Source organism: Oncorhynchus mykiss, chromosome 17, assembly GCF_013265735.2.
Source record: "Oncorhynchus mykiss isolate Arlee chromosome 17, USDA_OmykA_1.1, whole genome shotgun sequence".
Classification (NCBI taxonomy): Eukaryota; Metazoa; Chordata; class Actinopteri; order Salmoniformes; family Salmonidae; genus Oncorhynchus; species Oncorhynchus mykiss.
This window is the reverse complement of record NC_048581.1, coordinates 94,330,906-94,343,902: the sequence shown is the minus strand read 5'-3', so window position 1 is coordinate 94,343,902 and position 12,997 is coordinate 94,330,906. Positions and strand designations below refer to the sequence as shown.

At 43.7% G+C, this 12,997-nt stretch overlaps 1 protein-coding gene across 1 annotated transcript in view; it reads left to right on the top strand.

Moving 5' to 3' along the window:
- Positions 1-12,997, top strand: part of isy1 (ISY1 splicing factor homolog) — a 31,353-nt gene that overhangs the window by 11,171 nt on the left and 7,185 nt on the right. The window contains exons 3-7 of the mRNA XM_036950999.1: positions 1,297-1,348; positions 1,497-1,605; positions 1,701-1,813; positions 11,599-11,716; positions 11,815-11,937. Of these exons, the coding sequence (XP_036806894.1) occupies positions 1,297-1,348; positions 1,497-1,605; positions 1,701-1,813; positions 11,599-11,716; positions 11,815-11,937 (515 nt within the window). The remainder of the gene's footprint in view (positions 1-1,296; positions 1,349-1,496; positions 1,606-1,700; positions 1,814-11,598; positions 11,717-11,814; positions 11,938-12,997) is intronic.

The window sequence follows — 12,997 nt, the reverse complement described above, 5'->3', positions numbered from 1 at the left end:
TAGTCAGTATAGCCCACCGAATCACATCGGTGAGAAAGCTGTTCATTTGGCACCCTCATTTTCATAGGATACTGGTGGACTTTTTGGTGAACATCTGCAGATAAATTATGAAAATATTCCATGAAGATGGTGAATCATCACTGTTGGTAGTGGAGAGCCTCATTCTGGTCCAAATATGATCGTTAGGGCCCTCACAGAATCCACACATTAAAACAGAATGAAACCATCTTCAGAAATGTATTGACCTTAGTAGGGAATCAACTGAATGTATTGAACACTTATTCATTTTCCCAAGTTTATCATAAGACATGAACCGAATGCTTCAGTGATTCGTATTTCCTGCAAATTTCTGAATAGGCAACCAGAATGCCCCTGCGTTTATGTAGCCGTTAGCGATGATATTAATGAAAACAGTCTTCTGGGAGAGGGAAAGTTTTCCCAAAAACCTGCAAAGTAGCCTATGTTTACCTGGCAGAATGATATAATGATGATTTTCATCAACCAGTGGGTGTTTGTTTGGCAAACTCTACCATCACTCGTGAACTACAAAAACCCAGCTAAATGGCCTCTTGCTTGGTGCTCACTTGAATTAAAGGATAACTAAAACCACAAATACATTTCTCAAAAGTGGTTTCCTCATGTGGTTTAAGCATTGTTGTGGACTTAACATTCCATTTAGTTGTTTTTCTGTAAAAAAAAAATCATGCTATAAACGGAAACCTGGGAAAACAAAACCTTTAATTTATTTTTCAAGATAATGTGGGCTATTTACTTCATTTCAAATTTATATAATTCATAATTTGAAAAACAAACATCTTTGTGGCAATTCATATTTTGCTGTAAAACTGTAAAGAATATTTTAATTGCAAGAGAAGACAATTTAAATGTTAAAGGTTTACTGTTCTCTTACTTAGAAAATAGTCCTGGTCACATTGGCCTAGACCATATCCAGAACAACTAGCAACTTTCAGTTATTTCAATTGTGAAGTAATGTCTTTCTACACAATACCACAACACATGTTCCCAATCTGAGAGGTAAATTCAATTAAGTATTCAGTTTCTCTGTGTATTTCAGATTGAACCAATGCATTTGGATGCACCAGGGGGGCATTTGGGTGCACCAGGGGGGCATTTGGGTGCACCAGGGGGGCATTTGGGTGCACCAGATGTGAACCCAAAGTGGCCAAGTCCCCCGGGCCGGGGGCGCCTGGCTGGCTACTCTATGTACTGGTCATGAATGTATTATTTATCAGTATGTATTTGTATTAACTTGTGAAATACACCTCGTCTCCCCAGGACGGCCTTGGCCCGGTTCAGAAATGCTCAGCTGGAGGAGGGCAAAGTCAGGGTGAGGAAGATGATGATGATGTCCTAATGTCCTTTAGGGGAATGATTACAAATTTGAGATTTCTTGTCCCAGAGTTCACTAAACACCATAAAGTAATGTCGTCGTGGCTCTTGTGTTGTTATCCTGACATGTTTGTTGACTGTTCCAGGAGAGGAGACCGTTCCTGGCCTCAGAATGTACTGAGCTGCCTAAAGCAGAGAAGTGGAGACGACAGATTATCAGTGAGATCTCCAAGAAAGTTGCTCAGATTCAAAATGGTGAGTTGTCCTACATGTGACATTGAACCGTTAATAAATGTTTATGAATGAAGAGCATAACCTCATCCATGTGTTTGCCTGTTATTCTCTGATAGCTGGTCTGGGAGAGTTTAAGATCCGGGACCTGAACGATGAGATCAATAAGTTGCTGAGAGAGAAAGGTCACTGGGAGGTCAGGATCAAGGAGCTGGGAGGACCTGACTACGGGGTAATAGAGTTGGGAGATTTCAACCTTTATCCTATGGTGGTTATGTGCCCCCCCTCCATCCAGGATGGAATTGTTTCTTTTATATCGCCTTCCATTAAAAGGATCACATACACATACATTCTTACATCATCATATTTAAACCAGTCAGTCCATCATGTTACATTCACTAACAACAGAGGACATTAATACATTCACTAACAACAGAGAAGACATTAATACATACACTAACAACACAGAGGACATTAATACATTCACTAACAACACAGAGGACATTAATACATTCACTAACAACACAGAGGACATTAATACATTCACTAACAACAGAGGACATTAATACATTCACTAACAACAGAGAAGACATTAATACATACACTAACAACACAGAGGACATTAATACATTCACTAACAACAGAGAAGACATTAATACATACACTAACAACACAGAGGACATTAATACATTCACTAACAACAGAGGACATTAATACATTCACTAACAACAGAGGACATTAATACATACACTAACAACACAGAGGACATTAATACATTCACTAACAACACAGAGGACATTAATACATTTACTAACAACACAGAGGACATTAACACATTCACTAACAACACAGAGGACATTAATACATTCACTAACAACACAGAGGACATTAACACATTCACTAACAACACAGAGGACATTAATACATTCACTAACAACACAGAGGACATTTATACATTCACTAACAACACAGAGGACATTAATACATTCACTAACAACACAGAGGACATTAACACATTCACTAACAACACAGAAGACATTAACACATTCACTAACAACACAGAAGACATTAACACATTCACTAACAACACAGAAGACATTAATACATTCACTAACAACACAGAGAAGACATTTATACATTCACTAACAACACAGAGGACATTAATACATTCACTAACAACACAGAAGACATTAATACATTCACTAACAACACAGAGGACATTAATACATTCACTAACAACTTGTTTTTCAACCACTCCACAGATTTCTTGTTAACAAACTACAGTTTTGGCAAGTCAGTTAGGACATCTACTTTGTGCATGACACAAGTTATTTTTCACTATCACAATTCCAGTGGGTCAAAGTTTACATATACTAAGTTGACTCTGCCTTTAAACAGCTTGGAAAATTCCAGAAAATGATGTCATGGCTTTAGAACCTTCTGATAGGCTAATTGACATAATTTGAGTCAATTGGAGGTGTACCTGTGGATGTATTTCAAGGCCTACCTTCAAACTCAGTGCCTCTTTGCTTGGCATAATGGGAAAATCCAAAGAAATCAGCCAAGACCTCAGAAGAAAAAACAATTGTAGACCTCCACAAGTCTGGTTCAACCTTGGGAGCAATTTCCAAACGCCTGAAGGTACCACGTTCATCTGTACAAACAATAGTACGTAAGTATAAACACCATGGGACCACGCAGCTGTCATACCGTTCAGGAAGTAGACTCATTCTGTCTCCTAGAGATGAACATACTTTGGTGCGAAATGTGCAAATCAATCCCAGAACAACAGCAAAGGACCTTGTGAAGATGCTGGAGAAAACAGGTACAAAGTGTCTATATTCACAGTAAAACTAGTCCTATCTCGATTTAACCTGGAAGGCTGCTCAGCAAGGAAGAAGCCACTGCTCAAAACCGCCATAAAAAGCCAGACTACAGTTTGCACCTGCACATGGGGACAAAGGTTGTACTTTTTGGAGAAACTTCCTCTTGTTTGATGAAACAAAAATATATATTTTTGGCCATAATGACAATCGTTATGTTTGGAGGAAAAAGGGGGATGCTTGCAAGCCGAAGAACACCATCCCAACCTTGAAGCAGCATCATGTTGTGGGGGTGCTTTGCTGCAGAAGGGACTGGTGCACTTTAAAAAAATAGATGGCATCATGAGGTAGGAAAAATATGTGGATATATTGAAGCAACATCTCAAGACATTAGTCAGGAAGTTAAAGCTTGGTCGCAAATAGGTCTTCTAAATGGACAATGACCCCAAGCATACTTCCAAAAGTTGTGGAAAAATGGCTTAAGTACAACAAAGTCAAGGTATTGAAGGGGCCATCACAAAACCCTGACCTCAATCCTATAGAAAATTTGTGGGCAGAACTGAAAAAGCGTGTGCGAGCAAAGAGGCCAAAATTCACCCAATGTATTGTGAGAAGCTTGTGGAAGGCTACTCAAAACGTTTGAGGCAAGTTAAACAATTTAAAGGCAATACAACCAAATACTAATTGAGTGCATGTAAACTTCTGACCCACTGGGAATGTGATGAAATAAATAAAAGCTAAAATAAATCATTCTCTCAACTATTATTCTGACATTTCACATTGGTGATCCTAACTGACCCTAAAACAGGGCATTTTTACTAGGATTAAATGTCAGGAATTGTGAAAATTGAGTTTAAACGTAATTGGCTAAGGTGTATGTAAACTTCCTACTTCAACTGTAAGTACAAATACCGATACAATTTACTTTGCATTTAGTAGTACAACAGCACAAGTAAGGAATGAATGTTAGAACACATTCTTCTTGGCCATGGGCATTCTGAAGCGCCGGCCAGAGGGAAGCCTCTCAAACTGATGGTGTGGAGAGGGTGGGAGGGGTCGCCAATGACAGCCAGTGCCTTCCTTTTGGTTGCCTTGCTGAACAAACTGCTCAAATGTGACTGTGGTTGACCAACTACTTTGCTGGCTGTGTTTACTATTCTGGTCTGTTTTCTTTTACTCCTCATGTTCAAATGACCAGACTGTCATATTGAATGTGAGGATCCTCTTCACCAGCTCAGATTACCAGACTGTCATATTGAATGTGAGGATCCTCTTCACCAGCTCAGATTACCAGACTGTCATATTGAATGTGAGGATCCTCTTCACCAGCTCAGATTACCAGACTGTCATATTGAATGTGAGGTTGCTCCTCCACCAGCTCAGATTACCAGACTGTCTTATTGAATGTGAGGATCCTCTTCACCAGCTCAGATTACCAGACTGTCATAATGAACGTGAGGATGCTCTCCACCAGACTGCTGTACATCCTCCAGAACATCCTGGCTGACCCCAAACCCCTTCAATTTCCTGATTTAAAAACAGGCGCTGACTTGCTTTGTATTTATTTTAAGTCTGTATTCTCTGTAAAACTCATATTGTTATCAATTTGTGTCCCTGGGTATTTGAAACACTGGTTGGTCGTTCAGAGACAGTGGTTGAGACATTAGCAGGTTGTTGCCATTGATGATGAGCTCCTTTGTCTCTTCCACATTGATGTGGAGGGCACTTGACCGGCACCATTCTTGAAGGTTGTTGGTCTGTTTATAAATAGCTGTCCCCATCTGACGTAGCATCTTTAATAAAGAGTTCTACCAGAGCCATGTCATCCGCGTACTTGAAAAGGCTCACATTGTTTCCTTGGAGATAAAGACTAACAACGGTGAAATGACACAGCCCTGGGGCGCCCCTGTGTTCAGGGTCAGTTCATCAGAGAGGGGACACAGCCCTGGGTCCCCCTATTTTCAGGATCAGTTCATCAGAGAGGGGACACAACCCTGGGGTCCCCCTGTGTTCAGGGTCAGTTCATCAGAGAGAGGACACAGCCCTGGGGCCCCCCTGTGTTCAGGATCAGTTCATCAGAGAGGGCCCATTCACGAGGACCCTCTGTGGGCGATCAGTTGAAGTCCTTCATCCAAATTGCCAGGCCTCCGTTGACGTTCAGGTCCAGTAGTTGTTTCAGCAGTGTGTGGTTTTGCATTGTATTGAAAGCTGAACTAAAATCAATAAATAAAATGTGATATGATTTAGCATTTTGAAGGTGACTAGCCACCATGTTCACCAAGGTGAGTGTAGCATCCTCAGTCCCCCTCTGCCTTATAGGAACAAAAATTAAAAATGATATTGTGCGAAATAGAATGCAATTGGGTGAATCATGACAAAATATGATAATGTTGAAAGCCTGGGCAGATGCCAAGTGCAGGCAATGGCAAATCTTGAGGAACAGGCTGTCTTACCGTAGTGAGTTAGGTTATAGGACAACATTTATTTATTTAAAAAAACTTTTTTTTACTTGCCATATTGTATTTACTTAGCCACCATGACCTCATTTGCTCACATTGTATATAGACTTATTTTTCTACTGTAAGACGCATCATAGCATTAGTATCAACCAACCCTACTGGGTAAGACGCATCATAGCATTAGTATCGACCAACCCTACTGGGTAAGACGCATCATAGCATTAGTATCGACCAACCCTACTATGTAAGACGCATCATAGCATTCTCTGTTGCAATCGACTGCAAAGATAGCCTGCAGAGTTCTGTCCTACTATCCAGGTCTGTACCCAAACAATTTGAACTTCTACTTTTAAAAATCCACCTCTCTAAAAACAAGTCTCTCACCGTTGCCACCTGCTATAGACCACCCTCTGCCCCCAGCTGTGCTCTGGACACCATATGTGAACTGATTGCCCCCCATCTATCTTCAGAGCTCGTGCTGCTAGGCGACCTAAACTGGAAAATGCTTAACACCCCAGCCATTCTACAATCTAAGTTTGATGCCCTCAATCTCACACAAATTATCAATGAACCTACCAGGTACCTCCCCAAAGCCTTAAACACGGGCACCCTCATAGATATCATCCTAATCAACTTGCCCTCTAAATACACCTCTGCTGTCTTCAACCAAGATCTCAGCGATCACTGCCTCATTGCCTGCATCCGTAATGGGTCAGCGGTCAAACGACCTCCACTCATCACTGTAAAACGCTCCCTGAAACACTTCAGCGAGCAGGCCTTTCTAATCGACCTGACCGGGGTATCCTGGAAGGATATTGATCTCATCCCGTCAGTAGAGGATGCCCGGATATTTTTTTAAATTCCTTCCTAACCATCTTAAATAAACATGCCCCATTCAAGAAATTTAGAACCAGGAACAGATATAGCCCTTGGTTCTCCCCAGACCTGACTGCCCTTAACCAACACAAAAACATCCTATGGCGTTCTGCATTAGCATCGAACAGCCCCCGTGATATGCAGCTGTTCAGGGAAGCTAGAAACCATTATACACAGGCAGTTAGAAAAGCCAAGGCTAGCTTTTTCAAGCAGAAATTTGCTTCCTGCAACACTAACTCAAAAAATTCTGGGACACTGTAAAGTCCATGGAGAATAACAACACCTCCTCCCAGCTGCCCACTGCACTGAAGATAGGAAACACTGTCACCACTGATAAATCCACCATAATTGAGAATTTCAATAAGCATTTTTCTACCGCTGGCCATGCTTTCCACCTGGCTACTCCTACCCCGGTCAACAGCACTGCACCCCCCCACAGCAACTCGCCCAAGCCTTCCCCATTTCTCCTTCTCCCAAATCCGTTCAGCTGAAAATCTTGACCCCTACAAATCAGCCGGGCTAGACAATCTGGACCCTTTCTTTCTAAAATTATCTTCCGAAATTGTTGCCATCCCTATTATTAGCCTGTTCAACCTCTCTTTCGTGTCGTCTGAGATTCCCAAAGATTGGAAAGCAGCTGCGGTCATCCCCCTCTTCAAAGGGGGGGACACTCTTGACCCAAACTACTACAGACCTATATCTATCCTACCATGCCTTTCTAAGGTCTTCGAAAGCCAAGTCAACAAACAGATTACTGACCATTTTGAATCTAACCATACCTTCTCTGCTATGCAATCTGGTTTCAGAGCTGGTGATGGGTGCACCTCAGCCACGCTCAAGGTCCCAAACGATATCTTAACCGCCATCGATAAGAAACATTACTGTGCAGCCGTATTCATTGATCTGGCCAAGGCTTTCGACTCTGTCAATCACCACATCCTCATCGGCAGACTCGACAGCCTTGGTTTCTCAAATGATTGCCTCGCCTGGTTCACCAACTACTTCTCTGATAGAGTTCAGTGTGTCAAATCGGAGGGTCTGCTGTCCGGACCTCTGGCACTCTATGGGGGTGCCACAGGGTTCAATTCTTGGACCGACTCTCTTCTCTGTATACATCAATGAGGTCGCTCTTGCTGCTGGTGAGTCTCTGATCCACCTCTACGCAGACGACACCATTCTGTATACTTCCGGCCCTTCTTTGGACACTGTGTTAACAACCCTCCAGGCAGGCTTCAATGCCATACAACTCTCCTTCCGTGGCCTCCAATTGCTCTTAAATACAAGTACAACTAAATGCATGCTCTTCAACCGATCGCTACCTGCACCTACCCGCCTGTCCAACATCACTACTCTGGACGGCTCTGACTTAGAATACGTGGACAACTACAAATACTTAGGTGTCTGGTTAGACTGTAAACTCTCCTTCCAGACCCATATCAAACATCTCCAATCCAAAGTTCAATCTAGAATTGGCTTCCTATTTCGCAACAAAGCATCCTTCGCTCATGCTGCCAAACATACCCTTGTAAAACTGACCATCCTACCAATCCTTGACTTTGGCGATGTCATTTACAAAATAGCCTCCAATACCCTACTCAACAAATTGGATGCAGTCTATCACAGTGCAATCCGTTTTGTCACCAAAGCCCCATATACTACCCACCATTGCGACCTGTATGCTCCCGTTAGCTGGCCCTCGCTTCATACTCGTCGCCAAACCCACTGGCTCCATGTCATCTACAAGACCCTGCTAGGTAAAGTCCCCCCTTATCTCAGCTCGCTGGTCACCATAGCATCTCCCACCTGTAGCACACGCTCCAGCAGGTATATCTCTCTAGTCACCCCCAAAACCAATTCTTTCTTTGGCCGCCTCTCCTTCCAGTTGTCTGCTGCCAATGACTGGAACGAACTACAAAAATCTCTGAAACTGGAAACACTTATCTCCCTCACTAGCTTTAAGCACCAACTGTCAGAGCAGCTCACAGATTACTGCACCTGTACATAGCCCACCTATAATTTAGCCCAAACAACTACCTCTTTCCCTACTGTATTTTATTTATTTATTTATTTTGCTTCTTTGCACCCCATTATTTTTTATTTCTGCTTTGCACATTCTTCCTTTGCAAATCTACCATTCCAGTGTTTTACTTGCTATATTGTATTTACTTTGCCACCATGGCCTTTTTTTGCCTTTACCTCCCTTCTCACCTCATTTGCTCACATCGTATATAGACTTGTTTATACTGTATTATTGACTGTATGTTTGTTTTACTCCATGTGTAACTCTGTGTCGTTGTATCTGTCGAACTGCTTTGCTTTATCTTGGCCAGGTCGCAATTGTAAATGAGAACTTGTTCTCAACTTGCCTACCTGGTTAAATAAAGGTGAAATAAATTAAAATAAAAAATGAGTATCGACCAACCCTATGGGGTAAGACGCATCATAGCATTAGTATCGACCAACCCTATGGGGTAAGACGCATCATAGCATTAGTATCGACCAACCCTACTGGGTAAGACGCATCATAGCATTAGTTCCAACCAACCCTATGGGGTAAGACGCATCATAGCATTAGCATTAGTATGATAGCATAGCATTAGTATCGACCAACCCTACGGGGTAAGACGGTGGCACTGTGCTATCCTCACAGCGGGCAAAGAAGGTGTTTAGATTGTCTGGAAGCAAGACGTAGGTGTCCGTGACTTGGCTGGTTTTCCTTTTGTGGTCCGTGATTGTCTGTAGACCCTGCCACATACGTCTTGCGTCTGAGCCGTTGATTTGCGACTCCATTTTTTCTCTATACTGACATTTCGCTTGTTTGATTGCCTTGCGGAGTGAATAACTATTCATATTCCCAGTCAACCTTCCATGGTTAAATGCGGTGGTTCGCACTTTGTTTTGCGCGAATTCCGCCATCTATCAATGTTTTCTGGTTAGGGTAGGTTTTAATAGTCACAGTAGGTACAACATCTCTTATACTCTTCCTTATAAACTCACTCACCGACTCAGCGTATACGCCAATATTATTCTGAGGCTACCCGGAACATGTCCCAGTCCATATGATCAAAACAATCTTGAAGCGTCGATTCTGATTGGCCAGACCAGCTTTGAATAGTCCTTAGCACGGGTACATCCTGTTTTGAGTTTGCCTATAGAAAGGGAGGAGAAAAATGGAGTCGTGATCAGATTTGCCCGAAAGGAGGACGAAGGAGGGCCTTGAATGCATCACGGAAGTTAGAGCAGCAGTGATCCGGTGTTTTACCGGCGAGAGTGCTACTGTCAATATGACTGCGGCAAATGGCTTGCTTGCATATAGGCCTACTGTAGCTCTGATTGGCTATGGCGCACTGCTCTGTGGCCTGGACAAGACACATTTTTATTGCTCTGGAATTGTCACATGCCTTACTCTATCATTCCAAAACCTTCTATGGAAGTATGAAAAATGGTCTGCCCCTGAGGTCTCAATCCATTGCATCTGCCTATGTCACTCTTCCGCATCTGCGGTGAAAGGTGACAGAGTTAGACTGGTGTTTGTCAGACCATGAGGCATCTCGAAAATCGGTATTCTCACAAAATCGTCTGTAGCGTACGAACGGTTTGGCTTACAAACTATTATGAACCATCTATGGAGAAATGAGACTCCCACAAACACAATGGTGTTCTCCAACCCCCACAAGCGTCTTGGGACTCGTCTGAAGTTGGACCAGCCAATCTGACAACTTCTATATGTGGTGTCCTAACAGTTTGGGCTACACACACCATCTGTGGAAAGGTGAGACTCTCACAAACACGTACATGTCGGTTGTTTTACAAGAGCAAAAATCCACAAAGCCGAAATCGGAGCACAAGTCAGAATTGGGGCTAGCAACCGTAGATGGGCCAGTGCATGGGTACATGCACATTTCCAGATATCATCAACAGTAATACAATCAGGGCGCGGCAGAGGACTGAGAGAGCTCTGCAATGTTGATTTATGACATTTGATTGTGCATCAGATGGCAACAAGGTCATATTGTACAGCAATTTCATCAGGTAACATTAATACAAACCCGGCGAGAGGTGGTTAAAATAGGATGGGAGGCAAGAGTCTGTGTAACCAATAGAGGGTCAGTCGCGAGTGTGCGAACAAACACATTCCCACAGTCCCACGGCTGGGTAAACAAGCAAGTTCATAGTCAACAAAGCGTGCAGGAGTCATGAGGCAAATACCTTAAAGGACAAGAGAAATTATGTAATGACTTGGGGCCATTGTAAGTTCAAAGAGTCACTCGTCCCAACAAGATAACTTGAGAGAGTAGCTCTCTAGGTCTATACTAGTTAATTAAAGCGTTTCTGAGTAAGCTCACATAATAAGCTTCAAGTTAATTAGCCTCCCTAAAATTCTGATCAGTCCAAAGTCTGCGGTGTGTGTGTAAGTGCATATGTGCTGGAGGTGAGCAAAAGCTTGGGAGAGACAGAAGGGGGGAGTGTGGCGGGGGTACCTGTACCAGACAAGGGGAGACAGGCCAGGGCAGACGGTGAACAGATCGCCAGGTGTAATCCAAGCACCAGGCAACCGGAGTAGGTTTCACACACAAGTGGGAGAAGTTTTTGTTGTGAAGCTGAGTAGGACAAGTCGTGTTCAACCTTACCAAACAGGTGTGTGGTGGAGCAGATAAGTTCAAAGTGAAAAAGCTGAACGAAACACATGAAGACAACCAAGACACCGGTAAAATGGCTAAATTCCAAAGCCAAATCAAACAGCTAGTCAAGTCATTACCTGATCACTGATGTAATGTTAATGAGATATTAAGTGACTCTCAGTACAGTGTTAGTCTTGTCCTGAACAATCTTTATGTTCTCTTGTATCTATCTTCCAGAGAGTGGGACCAAAGATGCTGGACCATGAAGGGAAGGAGGTCCCAGGAAACAGAGGATATAAATACTTTGGAGCAGCTAAAGACCTGCCTGGAGTCAGAGAGCTGTTTGAGAAAGAACGTAGGTTTACTGGCAATTGATACTCCATGGATGATATCCAGTTTAGGTTAATACCATGTTTGATACCACTATGGAATGTGTACTGATCACCCCCCCAGCCATCCCTCCCCCCAGGAAGAGCAGAGCGGAGCTAATGAAGGACATCGATGCTGAGTACTACGGATACAGAGATGAGGATGATGGGGCGCTGGTCCCTCTGGAGCAAGAGTACGAAAAAGAAGGTAGTCCCCTGCTCTGTAACACCCCTCTGCAGTAGATGAATATCCTCCCTGCTAGGTGACACCCCTCTGCAGTAGATGAATATCCTCCCTGCTGGGTGACACCCCTCTGCAGTAGATGAATATCCTCCCTGCTGGGTGACACCCCTCTGCAGTAGATGAATATCCTCCCTGCTGGGTGACACCCCTCTACAGTAGATTAATATCCTCCCTGCTGGGTGACACCCCTCTGCAGTAGATTAATATCCTCCCTGCTGGGTGACACCCCTCTGCAGTAGATGAATATCCTCCCTGCTGCGTGACACCCCTCTGCAGTAGATTAATATCCTCCCTGCTGGGTGACACCCCTCTGCAGTAGATGAATATCCTCCCTGCTGGGTGACACCCCTCTACAGTATATTAATATCCTCCCTGCTGGGTGACACCCCTCTGCAGTAGATTAATATCCTCCCTGCTGGGTGACACCCCTCTACAGTATATTAATATCCTCCCTGCTGCGTGACACCCCTCTGCAGTAATATCCTCCCTGCTGGGTGACACCCCTCTGCAGTAATATCCTCCCTGCTGGGTGACACCCCTCTACAGTATATGAATATCCTCCCTGCTGGGTGACACCCCTCTACAGTATATTAATATCCTCCCTGCTGGGTGACACCCCTCTGCAGTAATATCCTCCCTGCTGGGTGACACCCCTCTGCAGTAATATCCTCCCTGCTGGGTGACACCCCTCTGCAGTAATATCCTCCCTGCTGGGTGACACCCCTCTACAGTATATGAATATCCTCCCTGCTGGGTGACACCCCTCTACAGTATATTAATATCCTCCCTGCTGGGTGACACCCCTCTGCAGTAATATCCTCCCTGCTGGGTGACACCCCTCTACAGTATATTAATATCCTCCCTGCTGGGTGACACCCCTCTGCAGTAATATCCTCCCTGCTGGGTGACACCCCTCTGCAGTATATTAATATCCTCCCTGCTGGGTGACACCCCTCTGCAGTAATATCCTCCCTGCTGCGTGACACCCCTCTGCAGTAATATCCTCCCTGCTGGGTGACACCCC